The following is a 27,502-nucleotide window of genomic DNA, read 5'->3' as shown; positions in this document are numbered from 1 at the left end:
CTGTGCTGCGAGTAAAACGTGAAAATCGGTCGTCGTCGCGTATTTAATTAAGCGATACCGAGCGAGCGCATTAATCCGGCACGCTCGATTGGTTATGAGACTTATCTTGAATTGGCGTTGAATTATATAACGCCCGCGCCGATTTGAATATTCATACGTGCGTGTGCAAGATAACGCCGCACGTGCCTCGCACGCGCGCCCGATAACGAGCGCCGGACTTGGCGTATTTCTCGCACGCCGTGCTATTTTTTTTTTTCCCTCCCGATCTCGCCGAGATAATTATACTGTCACATATCACGGTGCGGTTTTGCGCGTCCCGTCAAAGGTGCGCGAAGAATACGCGAATCGATGGGGTATTTAATTAATTAATGCGGCGGTGGTAAGGTAACAAAAAAAAAAAAAAGGTAAATATGATTGAATGCCGGCATCTTTGCATTTTCATCTCTTTGAGCCACGCCGCGCGTCACCGCATCACCGTAATTTTTGTTTCAGCTTTGCGCACGTGTCCATTATAACATCATACACAGCGTCATTCTAAACCTTAATTTTTCTCTGTACAAAAAGCTACTTTCGCTGATGGCGTGCTTTTTATCACTGTAAATAATGAAATGTCGCGTAAATTCAGGTGGGCGCGAGATTTTTGGAAAAAATGAAACAACGTGCAATAATGAAATTAACCATTGTTAAAATTTACGCCCATTTTAATAATTAATATATTTTTTAATTCTGTAAAGATCTACGTTATTTAAAAATGCACGTCGATGTATCTTCTCAATTAATCTGTTCAATTTAAATAAATCGCAAAGTCCGATTAAAAAAAAAAAGAGGTTAATGTAAAAAAAAATTCGATAATATATTTATAAATAACATGACCGCCCCCACACGACGCGTCCGATCCAGTTGAAGATTCATTTCGCACCCTATTTCCCTCGCGAGCGTGGTATATCTCGACCGAGGAAAAGGGCGATCTTCCCGACACGACAGAACAATCTTATACTCGTGCAAGATAAAGGAGTAAGGGGGTGGGAGCCCGGTTGTACTTCATCCTGTCTCAGTCAACCTAAAACCAACCCTCGTTCTCCTTCCGCGCTTTTTTCCATCCTGTCCCATTCTGGGAGCAGCGAGACGTGAAAGATTACGAAAAGACAGTGCCGAGAGGGAGGATTCGGACAAAAATACAAGCGTATTAGCGGCGAGAGCAACGTAGAGAGATCGCGGAGAGGGGAGGGGGATAAAAGGGGAGCCGAGAAATGGAAGGAAACGAAGGGAAGACGGAGAACCTCCGCCAGCGAAGTCGGTCGGGGAATGCGCTTCGACAAGCCCGTTGTTTCGTTCAACCCCCGGTGAACCCCCGGCTTCGGATTATACCGGATGTGTATCTACGGCGTGTACATGGTCCCTGACCCGAGCACGTACGGGACCAAAGCCCCCGCTGTACGTGTGTGCGGGCGTGTGCGAGAGAGCGGTACACGAAGAGCGGATATTACGCCATGCAGCATCCAACCCCATCCCTGTCTGTCTCAATAGTTGTCCGTCTCCTCGCGCCCGGCCGCGTTCAAGTTGCGATTTTTCGTATATTGCTGCAACGGGCGCACCGAATGCTCGGCGTCGATCTCAAGATCCCGCACGAATGGTACGAAAGCTCGCGGCCGTGTCTCGTAGGTAGCTCGAAATTGAGAACGTGGGACGTTAAAGCTCGCAATTGTTTCCGCGCGAGGTACACTCTGGGACGCGTAGACACGTTACTCAATTTCGCGTTACTCGCTTTAAGAATTACGGAAGTAACTAGTTGTCAAATTTCTTCTCTTTACGATAAGAGTCGAGCGGAAGTCGCATGTTGTTGGTGGTTAAATATATTATACGAATTTATTATACGCGTTATACGAACGAGAATTTTTTTTTTTTGCATTATTATATTTTATACGTTTCGGTTTTGTATATAATTTTATATTTAGACGAATGATATTTATAATAAATTGGAAAGTCGACTACGCCGCACCATGTGGAAAGACGAAGCGTTAATTCACCTAGCTACTTTGCCCAACGCATAAACCCGAATTTTCCGTCTTAAGCAAGGTAAATTCCCTTAAGCCCTAAATTAAGAATTTCTATTCTATTAACGCGCGTAGCTAATTAATTTTCTACAATACCATAAAATATATGAGATTTATTGTTTCCCTATTTTGGAAAAGAAATACCGCGGTAGTAAATGCTAATTTTATTTTTATTTTTTTTTCTTAATTTTAGTTATTTATTTTCTGCATGTTATACAATTTTTCTTCAGACGTAAGCACTATAAAAAATCATATTGTACTCACCGATCGATGCGCAGCAGCGGAGTTGTAGTTACAGCTACGTTGATTCTGTAACAAAAAGATAAAATTTAAATTGTAGACAGATCATACTTATGTTCATTGTATAAAAAAAAAACTTACATGTCTATAATAAAGTTTTTAATTGAATAAAATCAAAATTATTTATTATTTGAATAATATTTCCCAAGAGATTAAATTTTTCTACAATTAAAAATATTTTTCTTTACGCCAATTATTAAATTATATTTCTTTGATATCAAAGTGATCTCCTAAAATTCAAAACTATATTAAATTTTTGGAAATGAAACTGATTCTTACCCTTCGGTTGCTCCGCTGATGCCGGATGCCTTTCCGAGGCCTCCTCCTCCTCTCAGTATGATTAGGATGTCGGGTTGATCATCCTTCCTTCCACAGGACACTCGCGAATACCGCGCCCGGAACCTACAATCGCGCGATGTTGCACGGCACTCCCGTTTATAAAAATCGGATAATGAATTATACGCCCGATTATTTATGGAACTCCCGAACGCACGCGGCCGACGAACCGATTGCGGTTCGTATAATACTCAAATGATATCGGCGACAGGATTAAATCGAGCAAACCGTACGACATTCCCGTATTGTAACATTTATTCGCGAAAGCTATCTCGCACGTTTTCTTAAACGAAACTTCCGGAATAAACGGTCGACGAACCGTCCGTAGTTCGTTTCTCACTGATCAGCGACGAGAGCAGCGAGAGAGCGACGCCTTCTCCAGAGTTTTATCTAAGCAGAAAAAAGAGAGAACTTTCCGTTAGATAATATTTTATGACTCTAGTGCCTAGTCACCGCGATAAGACTACGGTATCCATAAGGGAAGTTACATAGTATTAAATCAAAGACTATAAGAATAATAGATCCGATACGAAGACGTAACTGCAACGTTAATAGTGCTTGTACGCGCGATATGCGCGAGGTAATAACTTTACAAATGCTCTCCGAGTAAAGAATATCGATCGTAGAAACCGAGAAATGTATCTTTGTAACAGCCGAAGTATTAATTTATTAATCGGAATTACTTTTCGGAGCTGCCAACGCGCGGAGATTCGTCTACTGCGAGGCCTACGACTAGACTGAGGGATAGGTGGCTGTGGTATGCGAGGGGGAAGGGTGGGAGCAAGGCCGCGCGCTCGGCCACCCGAGCTTTGTTTGTGTACATTCCTTGCATAATCCTACACACTTTAACTCGTTTAAAAAGACTTTATAACGCGAATATTATTTCGAATATTATTCCGAATATTTCGTTGAATCTTATCTTATACATGTTACAAAATTGTAACTGGCGGGTACGTAGCAATATTTCTCAATTAGATTAACTTGTTCAGGTAATTAAATTAAATGAAAGAACATGCACAACGTATGAGTGTACTTATTAGTTACGGTTAAAAGAACAAAAAGTGCAGGGAAATCCTTTCTCACATACGAATCATAAATTAGAAAAGAATTAATTCGCGTCGACTAATAGCGTTTATTCGGCAATTATAACTTATTTTTATTTTATATAATATTGATTGAATTTAATAATATATTTTATTATAATTAATTTAATTTTTGACCACGTATGGTTAAATTATGTTTAAAGAAATGAAACGTGTTTAAGTGTAAGATAGATCCGTGACTCATTGTGGAAAATTAATGGAGCAAAAGTTTTTTTAACGTAGTAGGCGTAAAGTACGAATTTTGTATCGTTTAACTAATATAACGTACAGTTATTAAATTGCAAGTCATACGCAATTACAAGTGAACAAAATTAAGTAAGAAGCGTTCGTAAAAGATTATCTCTTTCGATGTTAACGGATTAACAGTTTTTAATCAGACCTTCGCGCGCCCGAGTTATAAAATTTTTCTCGGCGTTCAACAAGTTAATTTCAGTCAATATATGGAATCTCGGTGCTTCGCTTTTACGCAAGCCGTCGAATGACATTAGCTTCCATAAACAATCGCATGAATGCATAGGCGCGATGCACGTGGCAAAGATACATTGCGCAACATGTGATCGCGCGAGGGTGGCGTGACGGGGCCTCGCCGACGGCTGCGGCAATTTCCGAAGCAATTATTATAATAGGGTCTTCAAATCCGTCATCACGCGCAGCGAACTGTGCTGATGGACGCTCTCGGGCGTCGCGTTGCGTCGTGGCTACCCGCCTGAGTCGGCCCCCGTCGAGATATTCCCCCTTTTTCTCACCCTTTGATCAAGACAGATCGACGCGGAAAGTCAGACGAGAGAAAGAGAGAAAGAGAGAAAAAAAGAACCGGACCCGCTCAAACAAATTTCATTGCAAAAAAGAACCCTTTAACAAGGCTGAGAATTTTACAGGCCGGCGATGAAAAGATTTCCAAGGGAATATCCTAAATTAGAATTCGCGAACTTATTAAAATCATTATAATAACGACGCGAAGGTGCTAAGAAAAAATTGTTGCGAGATGTTTGAATTAAGTACTGAACAAGAAACGGTACGTAAAACGAAGAACTAATACAAAGCGCGATTACTCGATTACTTTGCCTCTCGAATTTTCTCCCTCTCTTCGAGCGGTTGTAAAAAATTGTACGGTCAGTGATTGCTTACTCGCGAGTAATTTTCACGGAGATATCTTTATTCTTTTCTCCGTATTTGCGTCGCTCCCGCCCGTTTTCTCCGAACCAGCGCAGGAAATTGCGTCGCTGTAAGTGGAAAAGTAAACCCTTTCGCCTATAGTATTAACGAGCAAGTTAAGTTTGTTTTGCAGTTAAATTGTTTCGCATTAGCACGCGAGTCTTGGCGCGTGTAGATCTAAATTACTATCCCCGCTGCAAAACTAATTCGATATAATGTAACAACGTGAAACGAAACTCATTTCTTTCGTTTAATTGTCACACTTCTAGCGCTTCACAGCTGCCAGCTATAAGATTTCATTCGCGGTCGCCGTAGTATATTCTTGTATCGTATTTCCTTGACCGGAATTAGTTTACTTCTCACTTTGGTCTGGGGGTCGTTCACATGTTCACCTTGGTTCAAGTGATTCAGATTAAATTTCTCTAATTATTACTCCCCTGAGTGGAGATGAGATGCAGGAGACCAAGAATAATTTTGTCAATTTTAATATAAATGTTCTTTAATTGCGAAATCGCGAGTCTTGAAAGACCGACGGTGTTATTCCCCTTGTGTCTATTATTAACTTTGAGACTTTACTTGATATACTGACGAATTGTTGTTAAAACGACTTTTTTTATGTCGTTTTTTTTATACATCGCGAATTTACCCGATAATTTCTGAAGACACACAATGTGTATATTACAGGGCCGTTATTTTAAAATATCTAACAATTCTTATATCGCAAGTGAGCTCATATTTTTTATCCCAGCATTTACTCGCCGTTACTTTAGACCTCGTAATAAAAAGAAAAGGAAAGAAAAGAAAAACCGTAATATATTCTGTAATACTGTTACTGAAAAGAATCTTTCCTTTACCCGTTTTAATAAAAACAATATAAACCCGCACAAAGAATTTTTTTTAAACGGACCTACATCTAATTCGTAGATTAATAATGTATCTTCTATTTATTTCATACATTTCTTGTACATATTGATGGCGCGAGTGATGCTTCCGTCATTTCCCAAGAGATACAATTTAAACATGACATTTTTCTCGTATAAAGAACATTTCTATCGATATGAAGCAGCTTTGCTGTATTTATTAATAATTGCAAAATCGACGACGAATATGTCGACTTTTTGCTTTTTCTTTTTAGAATACCGTTTGGATTAAAAACATTGATAGCATGAATAAGACACGTGCAGTTCCATTCGCAGTTTTAATTACTATCCGACTGGAAATTAAGTCCAATCGTTATCTAATTACTAGCTGGCCAATCCGTGATTTATCCGTGACTGTCGAAGCAAAACTGTCCATCACTGAGCCAGAAATTAAATGCTCAAAACATCTAGGTACTAGATAATTATTACTGATTAATAACGAGCTAGGTCAGTACACGCAGCAGGCTAACACGCGACGAAAAACGTTTAGATATCGTTTAGATATTAGTTTATACTAATTGTATCGCTATACGGCTCGCGCTGAACAATGGCTAGACGGATACTAGACTGATTTATTTAAAAATAACGCAACCTCACTTTTTTAATCCTGTTACAGTAACGGCTAAATACGAGCTAGATAGTCGCTAAATAACAAATACTTTTTTTTTACGAATCATGGCTAGTATGAAGTTAGCGCTAGCACTATCTAAGGAATATATTTAATCTGCGCGATCTAATCGCTAGCTGCAATAAGCTAGATGAATTTTTATTCGGGTACTTTCAAATAGTAAGCGTCGAGTTTTTTTCGCGATGCTTTCGTCAGCCGCGCCGCGAGTTACATCGCACCGAGCAACGGATCTGCATTCCCGCTTTCCACCTCGCGATTAACGAACATGTTTTGATTCGGCACGTGTGAAAAAAGAGGGACGAACGGTGGGTGCGTAGGATATAGTCGACAGGCGACAAAAGTGAAGCGTTTGCCAAAGCGGAACACGCTCGCGAAACGAATCGGATCACCTATTCACATCGGCGCAGCATTGATGAAAATCGAAACGGCCGCCTCTTTTAGAATTTATATATATATACATCCTTTCGCTCGTTTGTATGCGCGCGCGCGCTCGTATTACCGGTCCAATTTTTTTTCTTTTTTTTTTTACGCGCAACGTCGGCAGACGCTTTATTTTTTTCGCAGCCACCGCACCGCTTTATGAATAAAAAAGCGTACTTTTGCCCATGAATACCTCTGTGTGTATTCCCTGCTAAAATATTTTTCAATCACTGGCGCAATTTTACACATTTCTCCGTGACGCAGTTTATATAAATAGAAGTCTAATCGGCCTGTTGTCACGCATCGAAAATTAAAAAATCACTGTGACTGAACTTTATCGCGGGCCGCTGCATACCGTGCATATCGATGGCGCGGCGGCCAAAGTGAATGCGACGACAAAAGCGAAATTGCGATCGTAATTTGAGAATAAAAACGGTTCGTTAAGTTGATCCCGATAGAAATATGTAATCAAAGCCGGACGTGATGAGGCCAAAAATATATTCATGGCATATGCAGATTATTCATTCGGACCCGAAGTGTCGCGCCGTCGTTTTCGATCACGTTACATCCCGCCGCGTCCGCATGGTTTCAGTCGGAGAATCGAGCGATTAAACGTTGCGGCGATGTTCGAAGCACTCCGTTTGCAAAACGCGCGTAAAACCGGTTAATGTCGCAGCCGCGGCGAAACTGTCTGGCGCCGGTTCGCGACGCGCGCGATTTCGATTCGAGCTCTTTGTACGCCGCCCAGTCGTGGTGCTTTATTTCGCTGAAACGCCGGTTTATCGGAGCGAAAGTTCGCGCGCGGCGGCAACGTAAAGTTTCAGAGCCCGAAATCAAATCCCCGCACACCGTTACGGCCGCGGCCGTTAGCGCCGCCGATACGGCTTCATTTGCGCGAGCAGTAAAATCTTTTTTTTTTTCCCCACTGTTGCGGCAGGAGCGCGAAAGGCGGAAGTAACTTTTTGGCGGGTCAAATTAACCGGCGTAACTGCGGCCACGACAATTACCACCCCGACGGCCCTGGCCGTCCGTTAATACCCCCTCTTCCCCTCCGCGTTCACCCCCCGGGGCGCGGCATTAATCACGAAAAACAGTTTCGGACTTCCCGTAGCCTGGGGCCGCGCTCGCTCTCGATGCTGATGATGTCCTCGAAATCAAGAGCCCCTATAAACAATAAATCTGAGCCGGCTCGCGCGTTTCACCGAACTTGGCGAGCACGCGAATGAAACGCGCGGCTGATCGGCGGCGCGCGCGTATGACCGGGCGAAATTGTCGGATGCAAATGCACCCGCGGGCTGTGTAAATTGCGAAAGGACGCGGAATTCTAAAATTACTAAAAAAAAAAATTCTGATAATAAAGAGCACCGGCAAAGCTGCAAATAGAAAGAGACTGAATAATGGATATTAGCGCCACGAGGAGAAAACTGAATAAAATTCGCCTGATATTTGTAAAGAAGAAAGTTTTCCGGGCGAGAAATAAAAAAAAAAAAAGAGAGAAGAAGAGAGCGAAGCGCAATTTACGCCAGTGTAATTATCATTTAATTGTACGATTTAATTAACGGTTATTTGCATGACGGGATTCCCCGGCGAAACTTGCGTGAAACGGGGGAACATCGGGGAACGAGTGTCTGCGAGAGATACATTTTGACGTTGCACAAAAGGCCCTTTATCGAAACGTCGAAGAACCGGGGGAGTTTGCGCCCAACACTCAAATCCAAAACCGTGCTTACACATTGTTGCGCTAACTGCGTCGTGTTGATAGTTTACTGAAAATTTCTCCGTTAATCGGCTCCGAGCTTTCGCGCTAGCTATATGCAACATAGTCAACCGCAAAGTGTTCGGGGCACGTTTCAGCCCGCCTGAAATAAGTCGATCGACTTAGAGCCACGTAATACAAATGCGGCGTGCATTTCGCAAAATAGACAGGTTCGTTAAACACGATGCGCCGTAAGAGGTCATATTTTATTATGAAGATGATAAAAGCTAAATGCGAAATCAATTTTCTTTTTCGCGCTACGGCCGTTCTCCCGGTGTTACGCGAACGTTTTCCCGGGGGCGCCGCGCTGTATCGTCGTAACCGTAAATATCCGGCGACGTTCATAATTCTAAGAAAGTTATGTCGCGCCCGCGGTAATCGAAACGGGGAGAGAGGAGAATATTAATGACGTGGAATCGAGCGCGGCCTATTTTTGCGTTAATCACGATCGGTGCTAACGAGAGGAACAAATTTCGCCGTCGCCCGCCGAAATGGGACCTCGGGGCTTCGACTGCGGGGTCGGGAAAACGTATTCCGGCGAAATGGGGCTGTATGAAAAATGACTACGCGGCGGGAATGATCCCGCGCGCGCACGGTGCTAGCCCCAAGTGCTGCGCGAGCTTTTAGTTAAACGCGGCGGATAATTAGAGGCAAGAAAGTGGCCGGTGCGCGAAGTCGGACGTGAAAGCGCGCGTGCCCGAAGTCGGATAATAAATTGAGTTTTACCGGAGGGATCGGTTTCATTAAAGCACGATAATTCTCGTCAGTATAGAGCGCCGCGGTAGCGCTCCCATGGAAATAAATAACGGCGGGTAGTGCAGGTGCGCCGCTGTCAGACCTGTCGCGGATTAATGGGGGCACCGAGCTATTGCGCCGCTCGACTACTGCATCGGGCCGGGGCGTCCTAACGGAAAGGACCACGCGCGCCTTGTAAAAGAGGTCGCGAACACGGGAAACCGGCGGCATCGACGCGAGCAACATCGCGCCCCTAGTAGCTTCTCGCGAAGAGGCAATCGAGATACGTAACGTATTACACGGGCGGACTATGATACTGCAAATACTACAAAGGCTAATACCGATAAATGATGCTTCCCCGCATACCATTTGTCAGGATTACGGTGATGCAGACCGGGAACGGACGGGCGAAGGGAGAGGTCCTTGAGACAGGGGGTGAAGGAGACGGCGGGAGAAACGGAGTGCTCGCCACAATAGATCCGAAAATAAATTAGATACTTTTCCTCTCTATAAAATCAAGTACGCTTGTTGCTATTGTTACAACAGGAAACGACAGCGGAGTCGACGGTGTTGTATGTATGTTTAAAATTAAAATTACAAAGGGTGTTATTAAAGAGAATAACTTTGGCATCCACGGAGCCACTTTCTTTCGTCGTGGCAATAATACATTTGACGTAAGCTGAAAAAAAACGACTGTATTTTACCGAGTTGCTTTTGATTTCAAAAGCGCCTGACTGTCGCGCTTGATGCGCCATGAAAGACGATTGCAATGAGAATAAAACCGCTTCGCTCTAAGCGCAGCACCAAAATAATTCTTTATGCGACGCGAGTGGGCCGACGCGGGAAGAAAAATAAGCTGAAACGAGGTGGCGTTCTTGAATGCGGTCTTCCGCCGTGATTTTTGCGATTGTAATTTTCCAATTACATCGCCGAGAATTCCGTCCGCCGCGGCGAGTGGCTCTTCTCTTACAAACGGTCCCAGCGTCGTAATCTGATTTTCCCGTGAACTCCGCGCGAGGTTTCCCTGCCCTCTCTCTCCCTCCCTCGAATAAACTAATTTACGTAAAAGAATTAAAAAGTGTCGCGAGGGGAAACGATAAAAGTCCCGGCTTTCCGTGGGGCCCTGTTCTTATTATTTTAAGTTCCGCTCGCCGGCGAACTCCGCGTCCGTCCGATATCTGATATCACGACAATTTCCAGCTTCTGAACTCCTCGGGGCGAGTGGACGAGCGGAGAAGCAAGAGCCGCGAACGTATCATCCGGTATGTACGCCCGTCAGAAATACATCGCGGCACTCGCGGCGTTCGCCTCTCCCCCGCGCGATATCGATTTCAGATTTCAATTTAATGCCGTCGCGATATCTCAGGCACGATCTTCCAATACCAATTTCGCGTTATCGAACTTTTCGTGACGTGCCGCCGAGAGGAGCTCCTCCGCGATCTCTCCGCCGCGCGGGCGAGTCGCGGCCAGGAAGCCCTTCCTCCCTCGCTCTTTCTCGCTGTTCATGAATATTCCACGGTGTTAACTATATACACGCGGGATTTCTCTTCGTTTCCAGTGCCGCCGCGCAAGATCACCATCGTCGACGAAAACAAGGAGGAACGACGCGCGTCGGTCGGCCCGTACATGGAAGGCGACAGTTTGCGGCTTTTCTGCGACGTTCGCGGCGGTAAGTATCTGATTTCGAACGTACGCATAGCGACTACATAACGTTTTCTCTCACCGAAAAAAACCTGTATGAATTTTTTCTGCCCCGCAATGCGGGTTTCGCATCGGTGTTCCGCGGTCGATTCGCTAAGAGAGCGAAGTGGAACAATACTTGGGTATTCTTTTTTTCTTTATTAATTTTTTTATTTTTATTCTTTTTTTTTAATTGATTTCTGCGAAATTTTTTTTTTTCGTGTATGAAACGATTTTTAGTTTTTTGACGCGTCAACGTTTCGATAGTTATTATTTCTGATTGTAAAATTTCGACGATGTTTAAACGCATATTTGTTGGTTGGCCCACAGGATTTCTTGGAAAATATGTCGTATTTGCGATTATATGCATTAACATCTATCTATTTATACTATAAATGATATCCATTAATATTATTACTCGTAATATTATGCAAATAAATATCCACGTGCTACAAAATGTCGATGTGCATATTTGCAACTGAATAATATTTATATGCGTTAATGGTATTTATACATGGCGTATCTATAACGTTAACATTTGTAATGATTAAATTAAAATAACGTTTAGTAGCGTTATTATTAGTTTTTAAATGCATTTTGGGCTAATAATCTCGCTCCTGTAAGTTTGTAGAAATAATTAGATTATCAGTAGATTAAATTTCCCACAAGTTGAACGTATTATTGCTCTCAAGTATTTAATTTTTTTTTTTTTTTTTTAAATTCCAAAGCCATTAATATTTTAAACCGCAGATAAACTTCGCGCGCGTGCACGTTAATTAATCTGAATATTAGAGTATTTTGCAGCTTCTATAAAATTAATTACTGATCTTTGTTAATTCATTGTATCTAATTTTCATCGATTATGCATTATACCTAATTATGTTATATTAAGTAATTATTCAGATACAGGCCACATAATGCACGGATAGCTGCAATAAATAATTCGAGTGTTCGTATCTGTGACCGGTGGTAATATCGAAACCGATTGTTTAATGACACTATCTATGCCCGCTCGTAATGAAAGGCTGATTCCATTTGCACGATGTTAACTCTCTTCGCTAATTACAGACTGTAATTATAACACTTCATTATCGTCGTGCTTTTGAATGAAGTCTCGAGTGGTGCTCGATACTTGCGCTATTAAATTTCCGCGTCGCGGTAGTTGCTATCCGATCAAGCGGCATCCCGTTTAATGTTTCTACACGCGTTTGCTTCGCGAGATCTTTGATGATACTCGACTGCCGGATGCTGGACAATTTTTATTTTTTTTAATTAAAAAAAAAATTTTTTTTTTTACAGAACCGCACAAATAATTCGGAACGAAATTGTGAAAGTCAATGTGCTTTTAGGTAAACCGGCGCCGATGGTGTCCTGGTACCGCAACGACAGATTCATCACCAATCGAACGACCACGCCGAACGGCGGTGTGACGCGCAGCGAGATTATCGTACAAAATCTGAGCCGTGACGACGTCCATTCGATCCTGATGTGCAACGCAACCAACAACAACAGGTCGATCCCGCTGTCGGCGTCGGTTCGCGTGGAGATGAACTGTAAGTTATCCATCGCGAATAAAAGCTCGCCCTCGCGGCCGGTTTCATCGGCGCTTTTAATTTCCGCGGCCGTATGATAATTAGCGCAGTTACCCGTGAGCGATGATAATAACGACGTGCCGTTACGGCCAGTACAATTGCGGCAAAAAGCGCTACTTTAAAATATTCACGGGAATATTACCGCGGTAGTGGAGCTCGCTCGCGAGTCTCGCGCAGCGAGTAATGAAGACTCGGTAGCTTCGAAACATCTTCCGCTGGACCTAATCGTCTTACGGCGACAATGACACAGATAGGGCAAACTTAGATAGATGAACTCCCGATCCTTTAATAGGATAAAAGCCGAACGTGTGTTTGAAGGACGTGTAATCCCCGAGCGCTCGGTGCGCGATATTGCGTTCGCCCTTCGCTTACCGGTAAAGCGGATTCGCCGAACTCCTCCAACTGTATTATACGCCATCGCGCTATTGACAAACCGGTGCGGAACCACCATGAGATGTTTATCGGCATAATAGAAAACCCAATGGGCCATTTTTCCAGACTCACTTGCGAAACGAGTCGAGAATTGACGAGCGAGCCGGCGGGAAGCAAAAGGGAACGAACAACTCGTCGATATGGAGACGAGATATTCGGAGCTTCTCGGTCTGCATTGAGAGAATGTGTTCTATCCTTAAATTTAGCGCATAAAGTAACCGAGACGTTTCATATAAAAAAAAAAAAAATTCCAACGAAACTGCATTTCGTCAACAATGTGCGGCGTGCCTCGCATTAAGAATCAAATTCGTCCTGTCGTTCGCGACTGTGCAATTTAATTTCTCATTATCTGCGCGTGACACAGTTCAGTGAAAGTCGATAATTATCATGGATGTACGATAATTAGTTTAAACGATATGACTGCAACAATTGTAAAGCGATATTGGATATTAATAATTCGGTCAATCGCACTTTTCTTGCTCTTTTTCTACGCGAAAACAATAATTTTGCTGAAATGCATGGGATTTTCGGACACGCACGAAATGCTCAAGTAATTTTGGATTATCGAAATAATTACGTAAAATCGTGACAGTAAAGCGTTCCGCGTTTCTGGCGTTTCACCGACTTATTTTATTTAATCAGCTCAGCCAAATGGTATAATGAAATTATTTTCAGAGCTACCTGGCTAAATTTTTAGACGCCTCGGTAAAAGCTTTCTTCCGTGTGTAATGCTCGCAAATTAATTCCGAGAGCTCGAGGGTGGATCATGTCAATTCCACACGAGTCTGTGTACTTAGCGGCCAAAAGTCAATGGGTGTCGAACGAATAAATAGAATCCGTGCTTTTTCCACCCACGAAGCACCGCCATAATAACGTTTGCAACGTAGATACCGTGGGCACACATAGCTATGTCAAACATCTAGATCAATACCGCCGGCGTATTGATATAGATGTTTGACATCCATACCAACGACAAATATCCGCGCTAATACAAGACAATCCCAATGCATGGATCTAGAACAACCCGATGTAGCTGTTGGTGAGCGGCGCAAAAGGGGGTTCGCGAGTGAATTAGCGCGTGAATTAGCGCGAATTAGCACGCCTCGCGTAAGTTTTTTTTTTTTCTTTTTTTCGCGTATATCGCAGCGAGAAAAGACATGCCAGCCGATTAACAATTTATCCTCCGGAGACTCTTATCTGACGCGTTATCTATCGAGAGCACGTACTGCCCGAGCCCATAAATATCGGCGTCCCTTTGCGCCACCGGACCTCGTAACTCCTGCCGAGCGGAATGTCGGCACGTAGCGCAGACGGGACGCGATGCGTCGCCGATGGAGATGAGATGATCGCGCGACGGTTCCCGCCGCGGTACGGAATCAGGATGGACGGCACAATTTACGGGCGATACGGTCCAGAGGACGTACTCCGGGACGATCCCCGGGGGGTGCCTTTGCATTCTTTACGAGATCGGGCCCGTCGCCCGTAGCAGCGATGCGTAAATGGCGCGCCGAAGGGAAAAAGAAGGAAGACGAGGGGCCGCGGTGCCGCCGGAGAGGGTGCGAATTCGCCATTAAAGGGTGAATAACGTCCGGGAGACCATGGTGCGTCTTCCAACGGCGTGGAATTCGATTATCTCGGACGTGATTTAAAATTTTTCCCGATAGCGACGGGGGACACGGCTGGTGTCGCCGACCCCCGCAAATTCCGACTGCGTTATTTTCCTTTTCTTACGGCCGGGGATAAGGGCGAAACGTCACGTACGGCTTTACTTTCGCTTCGGCTCTTTGAGAATCCACCACCGTGGAGAAAGTAGATTATCGCGAAGATCTCGAGGCTCGATCGCGTTTACGGGGTCGACGAGGGGTCGTCGATACCATCGCTTTTCGGACCGCGGGAGCAAAATACCTTCTAAATTTTGCAAAAAAAAAAAAACCTACGCAGTGCCGCGCGCTTATTTTATTCGTGTGACCTAAATAGGAAAATTGTTTGAACGCGAAATATCGTGCTTTTTATGTTTTGTTTTCGAGTTTTAAATATTGCAAGTAAATAAAATGTCATCCGAATAACAATATTATATTACATGATTCCATATAATTGCATTATTTGTATATGTGTTTCCATTGCAGCTTTATGCGCAGTATCGAATATTACATTGTATTTTATTAACTATATTATTGAAAAAAAAGAAAAAAAAAGAAAGGTTATAAACTCGCTAGTCGAAAGTGATCAGTAAATTTGCGGTAAATTTATAGTTTCGCTGTGTCCCGCATGTTGACAGTAAATTTATCACGAATGAACTTTGTTACATTTGTATGTAATAAACCATTTAATTTAATAATTTAAATTGCTACTTGTTTGTGGAATAATTTAAACCTGTAATTATGCGGAAACACATCAGGATAAAGTAACCAGTTTATAATAAGAGACGTACGGCGGAATGGGGGTTTCCGTGGGAAAATACAGGGATACGGGCAAAAGTTATTGCGGCCGTAAACGCGTCGCAGGTAAATGCATCGTTTACGGGAGAATAAAGGCTGCATTAAATACACTTTAATTGTAAACTGCGAAAAAGCCGAAGCGCCCTTCGTGCCTTCGTGAATTTCTTATAGACGGCGTAAAATAAGAGCGGGAAGAAGCCCGAGAGAACCTTCGTTAAAGAATACACCGGGAGAAGTTTGGCCGCGATTTAAAAACACTATGGAAACTCCCCCGACTATCTATCTAATCCAAATGTAATAAGAGTAAACTCTCGTGTCCGTTTGCCCGTAATTAAACGCGCCCACGCGCGATATTTTCGCTGGCTAATTGATTTTTTTCCGTTAACTTCGAAGGAAAGCGGATTTGGCATGTTTTAATAACAGGATTTTAAAATATCTCTCTTTAAAAACAAATGTATGTTTAAATACGTTTTCTTTTTGTGCGTGCATTTTTCATATTTCTTTCTTTTTTTTTTATAATATAAAGTATTAAAGTTTGGGTATTATATAAGTTTTATTTTTATCAACTCTTGATGTCCAATATTATAAATTGGATCTAGAAAATTATTGCGAGGAAGGAAAAAAAAAAAGTACTCGTATTAAAAGTCAGGTGTCAGTACTTTTCCGATGCATAAATGAACCAGAAAGCCACAAACGTAATAGACATAAAAAAAATGTATTTTACATGATAAAACAACGGAAACGCCGCGCTGTTTTCCCGCGCCGGGTGATTACTTTCGGCAGAATTCGTGAACGAAAAACACAGGGCGAATAATCATTCGAAATAAAATCGGTCGGACACGCAACGTTACGTAACAGCAAATTATTCGAGATAACGCGAAATTATCGGCTCGACGATTGTACGCGCGGGCAAAAAAGACACGGAGATTAGATCCCATTAGCATACGCGAATTGGATCGGAGCGGGGCCGCCGTTCTCAGTTAAATCGATTTTTATCAGGTATTGTTACGCGACGCCCGCCTTCGAGAACGATTCGAGAGCGAGGTAACACGAAACGAGGAACGTTTGCCACGATCTCAAACTGATTTGAATTCCCTCTTTTTTCGCTTAACGATCTATTTAACAGAGAGCGTGGCCTTTATCGCGTGAAAATATATAAAAAAAAAAAGGAAGCGTATTACTCGCTTAAGAACGGAAAGTAAGTAGTGAGTTCAAAATTGAGAGCTCGGGAAATAAAAGAGGATAAATCCGTGACCGTTCTTTCTTGCGTTCGATAATTTATTCCCTTCTTTCCTCGGGTATTTTTAAAGAAACTATCTGGCTGAACTGACTAGACAAAATACACAGAAAGGATTACGTCAACTATCTCAGTTTCCTTACGCTTTCCCTCATTTGTAAAACATTGGATCGAAATTTTTTTTTTCCCTCGATATAAGTGTGATGGAAAGATATTTCTGCATATTGATTCAAGCTTCGCTCGTGACAATGCCCTAAAATGCTCGATCGATCCTTTTCTCGACTAAGGGTGTCCGAGGAAATGAGGGTACCGTTCACCGAGATCTGGATACCGCGCGGCGCTCGATCCCGTGCAAAGACGGGGCCTTTTGACGACGGTAACTTTCGCGCTCGATACGTGGCCGCGCGGCGCGGATTTCCCGGTAATATATCTCCCTTTTCACGTGAAAGCGCGATCCCTTTCAATACGCTGTGAGAAGCGACGCGGCGGCGAGAGTGGGCAATCTTTTTCGGGCCGGGTCTTGGCAAGTGTTCGCGCCGCGCCCCATATGTAACGTCGGCGACGTTATTCATTTCGCCGACAGAATACAGAAGTCATTTGTCGACTCGCGCTAGGCGGACTTGACAATACCTATTACGGACGCATCCCGTGAATGCCGAGTCGCCTGTCTCTCTCTCTTTCTCTCTCTCTTTCGCGCGCGGACTATTTCCTTAGCCACTCAGACGAGTGTCGCCGCCCGAAGACAATAACGGGACTAATGAGCGATTAGCACGAGGCCGGATAATGGGAGTGAATATTGCAACTGCTAGAATGATTGATCGTTAATTCACGAGCGAATTGTTCGGCGTGAACGAAAAAACCTGTATTATTCGTGCGGCGCGCGATCGCTGCGCGTAGACCTTCGAAGTTATATCGAGAAAAGCGAATCTTAATGTACGAGATGAATGTCAGTTTTAATTCCGATGATGGATTCTGTAATTTATTTGGAGGAAAAAAACTTCTTGTACGGGGAAAAACTTTTAGTATTTTTGCGAGGACAAATAATAATTAGTTTAATTAAATCTACTGATTTAAATCGTTAATCGAACTCTGCACCGTGAACGAATTGAAGTTCGATGCAAAACGGGGGTTTAATTATTTTCTCAAAGTTTGGCTCGTTAATATTCCACTTATTTTTAATGTCGAAATTAAAATTAAAAAGAGAGTCAATTATGAACGTAATACATTTTTTTAATTTAAGTGGATTGAACATCTTCTATTATCTCGCGCCTGAAAGGGTCGATTTCCATTTAAATAAATAAAAAGAAAACGTATATCGGGACCCGCGAATCGAATTCAACTATTACAAGCCGATAAGTCAACAGTTTATCTCTCCTCTTTCGCGCTGAATAAGCTTCCGCAGTAAAGGTCTTTCGCGCTCTCGTCCTCGACGCACCTTTTGCGCGCTTTAACGATTTGCGCGATCGCAACCACGTTTAAAAGGAATCAAAGCGATCGTTCACTTAGCGCCGCCTTCCCTCCTCGGCAGCATTTCATTATCCAGCGCGAAATTGAATCTGCCGATCAATTACCCGTCTCCGAGAGAAGTACGCCTTCTTCTCACGTCGTCCTCTTCGAGAACGAAAGGAAAGGCGCTCTTCGCCTCGAGTTTCCGGCCGCGTGCGCGATTGCCGGGCTCCTTTTCCTGGAAAATCCGCGTCGAATCCCTCCCCCCTTCCCGTCGATGCCGATTGCATTTCGCCGACCCTCCGCGATTCCGCGCACGTGTACGCGTAAGCACGCACACGTGCGACACAGCCCGCCGATCCCGCCGACAGCTCCTTATCCGCGGGGTTTGGTTTTCATTCGCTTTTGCAATTCAATCCACCGGGATCTCGCGCGGTATATTCGTGTCCTCGTCTTCCCCGCGAGCCGCTGCGCGGCCTTTCCGTCGTTGCGCTACTCGCCGAGATGGACCCGGATTATCCGGCCGAGAGCATCGCAGCTCGTCGTCCGAGAGAAATGGAGGGATATTATTTAATATATTATCTAATGCGCCGCGGATTATCATTCGCGAGCGTCCTAGATACAGTCGATACGTTAACGAACGGCCGGTGTAACCTCTCGCGCGGATATGTTTTCGAATAACGAAACGCGGCGGAACTAAACCTCGAAATGTTTCGCAGCATCTCTGATATTTATTATCGCTCGCGGGAGGAAAAATTTTTCATGTAAAACTTACGAGCAAAAGTTTTAAAATACTCCGGGAATATCGAATATCAAATTATCGGGATGTCAAAATTTTAAGGGAGATTCTCGTTTCTATTTCGTTATTCCCCTGGATGAGCTCTCGCAGAGACGCGCAATCTCTTCGAGTCAATAGAGCCGGAGGGTGGAGCAGATTAAAGCTGAAAACTTAAAGGTAGGAGTAACCGCTTTTCGACGACCCGAATAATTAAGAGACTTAATTTGAGAGCGAATGAACGAATGAGATTTTAATTAAAAATCTTACAGATGTACATATTCCGGGATATTCGAGGCCCGGGGGATTTATTTTCCGCGGGATCGAATTTTGAGGCATTTGCAACTTTTCGGCTTGGCATTACACAGGAATGCAAATGCGCGATGGTCTTTTTTAAGGGCGCTTTGCAGGTCGGGAGCATCAATAAAACGGGAAAGTGAATCGGTTTAAAGTTAAGAACTCAAAGTCGAGGGTGAGCCAAGCCGCTTTCTGGCGACCGGAACAATCAACAGGCCAAGTTAAATGTCTGAGCAAACGAGCGAGTTTTTAATTAAAAATCTCATTCATTCACCGCGTCCCATTCATCTGCTGTTACCGTGTTTACTCTCACAACTTACTCGAGATGGAAATTTTGCGAAAGAGATACGCTTTTCTCAAGGGGGGAAAAATGATGATGAAAAAATATCGTAACTCCTTCATAAACCTGTAAAAGCCGCTTCTGACCCTCCGACGAGCGGGGTGAGGTAAGGGGGGGCGAAGGGTACGCAATTCGTAGCGCGAGGTCGGCGGGTTAAGCGCGCGTCCAGCAGCGCCGAATTAATGATTACACCGTGCAGCCGCGTGTACAGCATCGAGGAATATGGTAATCCCGCAAGATTTAAAGCCTCTTCCGCGCTGCTGCAAACCAGGTTCCGGAACAACGGCGGGACAATTACTTCGCGCTTCGATGAGGACAATCGACTGTACAGGATGTCGCAAAGCTCATACGTTTGGCACCCCCCCCCCTCTCCCCCTCGCTTATTAATTTCTTTCCAAAATTAATTTTTATATTAAAGGGATTGTACAACAAAATAATCTTAGTAAATTTCTTCTCTTATTTTTCCTTTAAAAGTGCAAATCGATTAAATGTTAAATTCGTCGAGTTAAACTTTGTTTAAAGAACGTTTAGACGTAAAGATATTTTATTTTCTAGCGCACTTTCCGAATATTAATTTATTAAAGCCCGTTAATTATCGACCATAACTCTCGATTTCCCGACTCTCCCGGACGCGCTATTTCTCTCGCCATTTTTCTTCGGCTTCTCGTGACTTGTAAAAAATGCGTGGACTTATGGAGCAGCCTGTATAGCGGGAAGAGCGTGTCAGGATTGATAAATGCATGCACTTGGACGGCTAGAGTTATTAGCTGTACACCGAAGTTACTGCCGTAGATATTGTACGGGTTTCAACAGTCTCGTTGACAATTTTTCTCATCCCGCGGTATCGCAATGATTACGTGATCGAGTGAATCGTCCGCTATCGAAGCCTCACTATTATTTCACAAGACGTATAATCCAGCCAGAGACGCATGGCATTATTAACATTGAGAATGTCGCAAAGAATTTTTTTCGAAAGTCCCTCGCGGAGTAGCCTCAAAATATTTTATCCGTACATTCGAATATAAATTTCAAGAACTGTTATCATAATGTAGTATAATTACTTCGAAAAACAATGCGCGTCATACGCCATGCATCCGGTGCGCAAGCATAACATTATTTACCCTTTCGTTAATCAACTAATTAGCCAATTATCCGAGGCTTGCTATTATCCGGAATATGTTGTAACGAAAACATTTTCAGCGGGTGCATTATAACGGAAAATAATATCTTCCGTATAAAAAAGAAAAAGAATTAAAATAAAAAACACTCGACGCTTCATTAATTTCCTAAATAACCGCGTTATAGAGAATATACTGTGCGTGTAATAATTCTATCAGGAAGGAAAGAGACTGGGTAGCTTCAATATAAAACGCGGTAACTGACATTTTTATCGAAAATAAGTGTGCGCGCCTGTGTAAAACGCGGAAGAAAAATAGATTCGTAATTAAAAAGAGGAAAAAAAATCCGTGACGTTTCGCGCGAACAATGTCGAAGGTATGCTTAACAATATTTTCTTCGAGTGTTACACTCTGATATCCGGCGGAAGCAAACGTATCAAGTATTTTCTATCCGGCGCAGACGTTTGAATAACACCTATTGAATATTCAGGCACCCGCATGTATTTAATTGATCGGTCATTACGACATATTTTTATAGACATTGACGTTATATTATATTACATGTTATTATATGATGTTTTTGTTATTTCGCCAAGAGAGATGCGTTTCCATAAACGAAGAATAATCTCGTTTCCATGTTATATAATGTATTCCCAACAATCTGTTTTCACACTAAAATGAATTTTCCTATAACAGCAAATAGCGATGACATTTAAAAATATTCAAAAATCTCAATATCGAAATGCATCGATTATGCGACCGTTCATTAAATCGGTTGATTATTTCGAAAATTTGATGAAAAATTTAACAAGTTTAAAAAAAAAAAAAAAAAAAGAAGAGAAAATGTACAGAAGTTTTAAATATACAAAACGTTCGTAGTTTATGAAACAGTACAAGTAAAATTATTCTTCGAATAATGCATACTTCTATATATAATTTTTACAAGAAATCATAATTCAATTTTATAAGTCTCCAAATAAAAACACGAGACGAAGAAGAATAACGACTTAAAATAGTTAACGTCGTCGGTATAATTGTCTCGCTTTAACACTTTATTAAAACCGTGACAAAGGAAATTTGCAAATATATTGTGCCGGATAAAAAAAAAAAAAAAAAAAAAAATAAAATAAAAATAAATAACGTTTTTCGAATATTTGCATATTAACTACGGGTGGCTTCGCTATCAAGGTTTTATTTCCTCATCGCCGCTTAATCCGCGCAAAATAGCACGCTATATCAACGACGCCTTCGTGCGCAACCCCGTGAGAAAACAGCACCCAGACCCTGTGTGTGGCTGTGTGTTTGCATTTCCTGTGGAACGAGCTACGATGATCCACGGCGGTGCCTGTTGAAATGCGGCAACCCTCCTTCTTCTACTGAATAGGCGCGCAACCGCTGAATAGGAGATGCTCCGCGCTCGCTCGCGGCTGGCCTGAATTTTCAGCTACGAAAATACTGCCGAGTAGTTCAAACGGAAAGAAAGCGAGAGAGAGCGAGCGAGAGAGAGAGAGATGGGGAAAAGAAACAAAGAGATAGCGAGAGGGAGATGAGGAGAGAACGTGGATACGTAAAAGCGAAAGACCGCGGGGGCGAAAAGTCTAGGATTCTCCTTACGACCGATCCTTACAGGGTGATTCAAGAGGAAACACAGCCCGTTGCACCTCGGTAAAGGGAAATCTTAGATCGCAGTAATCGTTGGCGGATGTGAGTCAATATTAATTCTTCTCCTTGGCCCTTTGGCAATCAAAAAGAATCTACACGCGCGCGTTCCGCACGATTCATTACACCGTTCTAATTACCTTTGTCGTAGCGGCAACGTCTCTGTATCGCGTAAAATTAATTAAAGTTATTATAATGTTTCGATATTAAAATAAATTAACGCTGAATTTCTCCATTATCTCTAATAATAATCTGCCGCAGAAAGGATCAGCTAATTAATTGTTACGATATTAACGAACTGTTTTCATGTCAGTTTCAGCGCGCTAAATCGAACAAGAATAATTACGACCCGAAAATCTTGTTTTTCCTTAAGCCACGCGTCTGCAAATATATCTGTTGACCCGTGAATCGTCTTGTAGGACGAGCCGAATGGAACTTTTTTCGCGCATATATGCACCGAGGCGAACGACGGGCCGAAATGAAAACGGAAATACTTCCAGCAGCTGCGGGCAAGGAAAGCCTATCGTCGACTCATCGCGAAAACCCGAACGCAGTCTGGGCACCGTGTTAGCAACGACTGCGCTCTCACAATTATTCAGCAAGAATTTCATTAAACGCGAGCGTCCGATTATCAAATAAACCGTGATCGCTCGGCGGCCAATTAATAAAAATGAAATGCAGAATTAATATTAATTATCGTTATTTATACAAATTTACGGAGTGTAATCCACCACGTTCCGCCGATTATTTCGCGAATAGCTGGAATTCTAGGTCCAATTGTTGCTCGTTACTTCACGTCGTTGAGTCGACGAAGCAGTTTCTGGGATATTCGCGGGGCACGCAGCGAGTCGCACTTTCGAGGGCTGAAGAACGGATCGGAGGAGAGAGTTTCATTTCGGTAAAGGCGACGATCTCATTCGCGAAAGGAAACCTACGCGCGTCGTATTAATGTTGAAAGAAAAAAAAGAGAAAAAAAAAAGAAAAAACTGCGCTAGTACTCTCATTACGGTGTCGTGAAGAGCTGGCGCGCGGCGCATCTCGGCGCAATTTCTTGAAAAGCATCGAGAACAGAGAGGGTCGTCGCGATGAAATTGAAGCTATCACGGCCACACGCCGTTTTTAAACTCGATTTTCGGGCCCGGGCCGCGCGCGAATAATTCAGCGGCGAATAATCTGACCGCTCGCTTGGTGTTAATTGACCTACCGAAGATGATTACGATTTAAACACCCCATACCGGCCGGCAGATTAACGTTATTTAGCGCCGATAGCCATTTCAGAGCTATGCAAGATGGAATAGATGGCCGAGCTGAGACACCGATGGGCGAGGACGATCCAATCTAAATGCAATCTAATGCATCGATAAAGGTACCGAATTAGAGATACCTGAGGACCGGGACGGAAAAACACCACGTGAACTTTATTTTGCTCAATATATAAATGACAGATGCGGCCAAGTGGGATCAAAAATCGTACGCTCCATCGACCTCGCAGCGAATTCAATTATACATAGTTTATTGGGTCAGCGCGAAATTGATGTAATTAAATTTTACATCGCGCGTTATTCTGGCTTCGTATTAGCGATTCGGAACAAATTGCATTTTTAAAGGACGTTCCACGTGAGATATTTATTCCGCAATAATTATTAGTTTGCATTTACCGCGACCGCCTTACGTTCTGCAAATAACTAACTACCCGCAAGATGAATTGCATGTTTGCGGGAGCTGGGACTAATTCCAATTGAACTTATGATATTGTTTCGCCTTAGAGTGCACCGACCGTTTTCGTAGTTTCTTGTTTACGTTCGGGGACAGCAACGGTTACGGTTTCTCCTCTTGACCGAGTCGGCAGAGACAGTGCTCGCCGTACGCACAACAATTTCATTACGGTTCCGGAACCTGTCCGAGACTATCCAGTGTCCTCTCAATTCTCGCAAGTCAGAATGAAATATTGTTTGCATGCCTCGCCTGAATGATTCATCCTACCGTTCTTAAAGCGCAGGCGACGAGGCAGCTTCTACGCTTCACTCGCTCTAGTGAACGGTGGGCTTCCTTCGTTTTTTTTTTATCTTTGTTTTTTTCTCCGGAGGAAAAAGATTGCTTACATAATTTAATCTTCCTTTACGTTGGACTTTCATCACGCAAGAACGACGCTTGGCAAGCCGAGATGCATCTCCGTTTCGGTGCAACCTCGAGGTCTCTCTCTCTCTCTCTCGGTCGCAATATCACACTGCGTCCTTCGCGGTACACGCGTGTGCGACACGGCGCGGCCGCTCGTTATGACGCGCCCGACAAATCCCGAGCCGGCAGAATCGCGGATTAATGAACGGCCTCGTTATGCGACGCGAGTAGTCCCGCCCTGTTTATCGTCCGCCGTTCCGTCGGGCGGTGATACGGGGTGCCCTTGGAAATCGATAGCCGTCGGTAGGGCTCGCGTACGCCGCGTGGAATCCGCACACGCGTTGCTTTCTGACGTACCCTTTTTACGGGCTTGCATTATGCATGGGCGCCGCGAGCACGCGGCCGCGGCGCAAATAGAGACGCGCAGTCATTAGATCGAGCAAACACCATGCTAGTGTTGTACGTGCGCGGACTTCGCGGTCGCTTCTAAAAGCGCGCGCTAACGACGCCGGGAGAAGGATGAGCGGAATGACGGCAGCGAGAGACCGTGCGGAATCACGGGAGCCCCGGGAGAAACGGTGTGTCACCGGCAGCCTCCTCGCGACGAGCGAGAAAACTTTAATGCACGCCGCCGGGTTGTCATAGCTCACAAATGCGAGGCAATTTAAGTTGATTCGCCGCGACGTCAGCGAATTGCGCGGTTGCAAAAAAAAAAAAAAAAAAAAAAAATTTGGAAGGTTTTGTCTCCCCTCATCTCCGGCGAGCATCTCGAATTCCTTAACATCCGGTTTTGAGAAGCAATGCCAGCGCGAGAAAGGTCTATCGCGTCCGGCGAACTGTTTCAAAATTTTATACCCTGTAACGCGATATCCCGCTCGAAAGTCCTAAAATATTTGCCGGTCTCTCACGGGAGAATATCATATTCCTCGCACGTTGAAGTACGAAGGAGCGGAAGTAATAAAAGCGCGGTCAATATCGGGAAAGATCCAATCAGCAAGCGGGGCTTTATCACCGTTCGCCCTCGTCTTATCCGGGGTGCACCTTCCCCTCCCCCCGTTCACCGTAGCCGATTGGTTAGCTGTAATAGCTCTCCCTTTAAAAACCATCAGCGCTTCAATATTTCTGTTCGGGGATCTCCCATTTCCATACCTCCATTTCTCGTCGAGCGGTGGTTCGCGGTCATTAATGAGGCGAATCTAATTCTATCAGGATCCCGCGCTCGTTTAGCAATGAAAATATCCACGAATATATATTTCATAAACAACGCGACGATGCCAGGAAAACGAAGGAGGGGGAGGGGAAAAAAGAAGGAAGTACGTCACGAACGAATAAGAACAAGCTTTTGCACTTTGAGGAAATTTAAGCGGCACCGCTGTGGCGGAAAAAGAATCGGGGGGAAGGCCCTATTAATACTTTTTAACGCAAATATGTATTTTCGGCCGTTAAAAGTCGCCGTTCTCTAATTAAGTGTTAATTAAGGAGAACGTATCTAAACGAGAGAATTACATTATCTAGCGGCGAAACTTTGTTAGAGCTGTAAAATCTAATAGCGAAATTAGAATGCAATTATACGTTTATACGTATTATATATTTTAATCACAGTTAAATTGTTTAAAGTAATTTACATTATACTTGCGGCGTAAAAACGTATATTTGCACAAAAGGCCGTGGCGCTGAAACTTTCGCCGTTGAATTATCATTAAAAAACATTTGTGTGCGCCGCTCGAGTCTTCCCGGACCGATAATCGAATTATCTTAATTGCTCGGCGTGTTCCTCGGGAATTAAGGGTTGAGGGTCGATTCTGAAGGACCTCGTGGTTACCGCGGCGGAAAGGTACAACGGAGGAAGGTCGGATATCCTTTTTGCGACGGACACCATTTTCGCTTCGCGCTTTTTCCGTCCCGTCCCTCCCTCATCCTCCCCTCTCGCCGATTACGACGACGGCTTTCATCCAATTTCCCCCTTGTCTTGAGGAACACCACGGTTTCCCCCGCGCGCGGCCGGCCGCTTAAATGGAAGTGTTCTTTCGTGCGGTATCCGACACCCGCGAGACCCATTGTCAGCCCCGAGATTGACGGGGGGTCTCCGACGACGCGTCCAGGTTGCAGCGATTTTCTCCGAGAGGGTCGCGTTTCCACGAGGCACAAAGCTGCCTTTTCCCCCCGGTCCCTGTTCCCGGCACGTCTCATTCACGTCTCGCAAGCTCGTCCTCGCGACATTCACTAATCAATTGAGCGCCGCGAATTTCTGGCGACGGAGATACGAAGGGAAACGTACATATATATTGTTAACGTGATCTCCGAAGACCTCGGTGCGCTCGGGATTTTCGAGCCCGCGGGAGGCTCGGTTATCATCTCGCGACGTTAGGACTCTATTACCGCGAGAGATTGGATGTCGGCAACCGCGTTTGAAAGATGGCTCGGTCGGTTGCGGTACCCGGCTGCGCGGGGCCTGGAAAAGTTCGACCGCAGACCGGAGTAAACTGTATCGAACTCCAAATTACTTGGCCGCGTAAGGATTCACTTTGCGCGTCAGCGGACCAGAAGTTGAGGGCGGTGTATTACCCGGGCGATGTTCGAGGAAGCCGTGCGCGTGAATAAAGACCCGCAGACATTAGTTACAGTTAATTAAGGCTCGACCCGTTTCACCTGCTCCCCCTCCCCTCCCCATCTGCGAACGGAATCGGAAGGGCTACTCTAACGTAGAGTCGATTCGAATTCGGTTAACTCGCGTTACTGTTCGCCACGTGATACGATGAATTTTCCAGCGCGATTCTATTTCCGACGCAACGTGGTGTAATTGAACAGCACGCTGCCAATGAATTATACACATCTTAGCCATAGAAACCGCCAGTCGAGGCAATTTTCCGACGTCGATCGATACCGAGGCTCGTCCGCACGTCTCCTGGCACTATCGCTCGGAATGATCGGCCGCTAGGTTCTCATTCTCGCGGATCTCGTGC

General features: G+C 44.0%; 1 protein-coding gene across 1 annotated transcript in view; it reads left to right on the top strand.

Annotated features, from left to right (window-relative positions):
• The window catches only part of LOC139101423 (neural cell adhesion molecule 2), a 188,342-nt gene that overhangs the window by 131,952 nt on the left and 28,888 nt on the right, over positions 1-27,502 (top strand). Inside the window, exons 4-5 of the mRNA XM_070654559.1 lie at positions 10,966-11,076; positions 12,437-12,640. Coding sequence (XP_070510660.1) covers positions 10,966-11,076; positions 12,437-12,640 — 315 coding nt within the window. The remainder of the gene's footprint in view (positions 1-10,965; positions 11,077-12,436; positions 12,641-27,502) is intronic.

The sequence above is a fragment of the Cardiocondyla obscurior genome, linkage group LG03 (genome assembly GCF_019399895.1).
Source record: "Cardiocondyla obscurior isolate alpha-2009 linkage group LG03, Cobs3.1, whole genome shotgun sequence".
Taxonomy (NCBI): Eukaryota; Metazoa; Arthropoda; class Insecta; order Hymenoptera; family Formicidae; genus Cardiocondyla; species Cardiocondyla obscurior.
The sequence above is the reverse complement of the archived record's forward strand: the minus strand, read 5'-3'. Positions and strand labels throughout refer to the sequence as shown.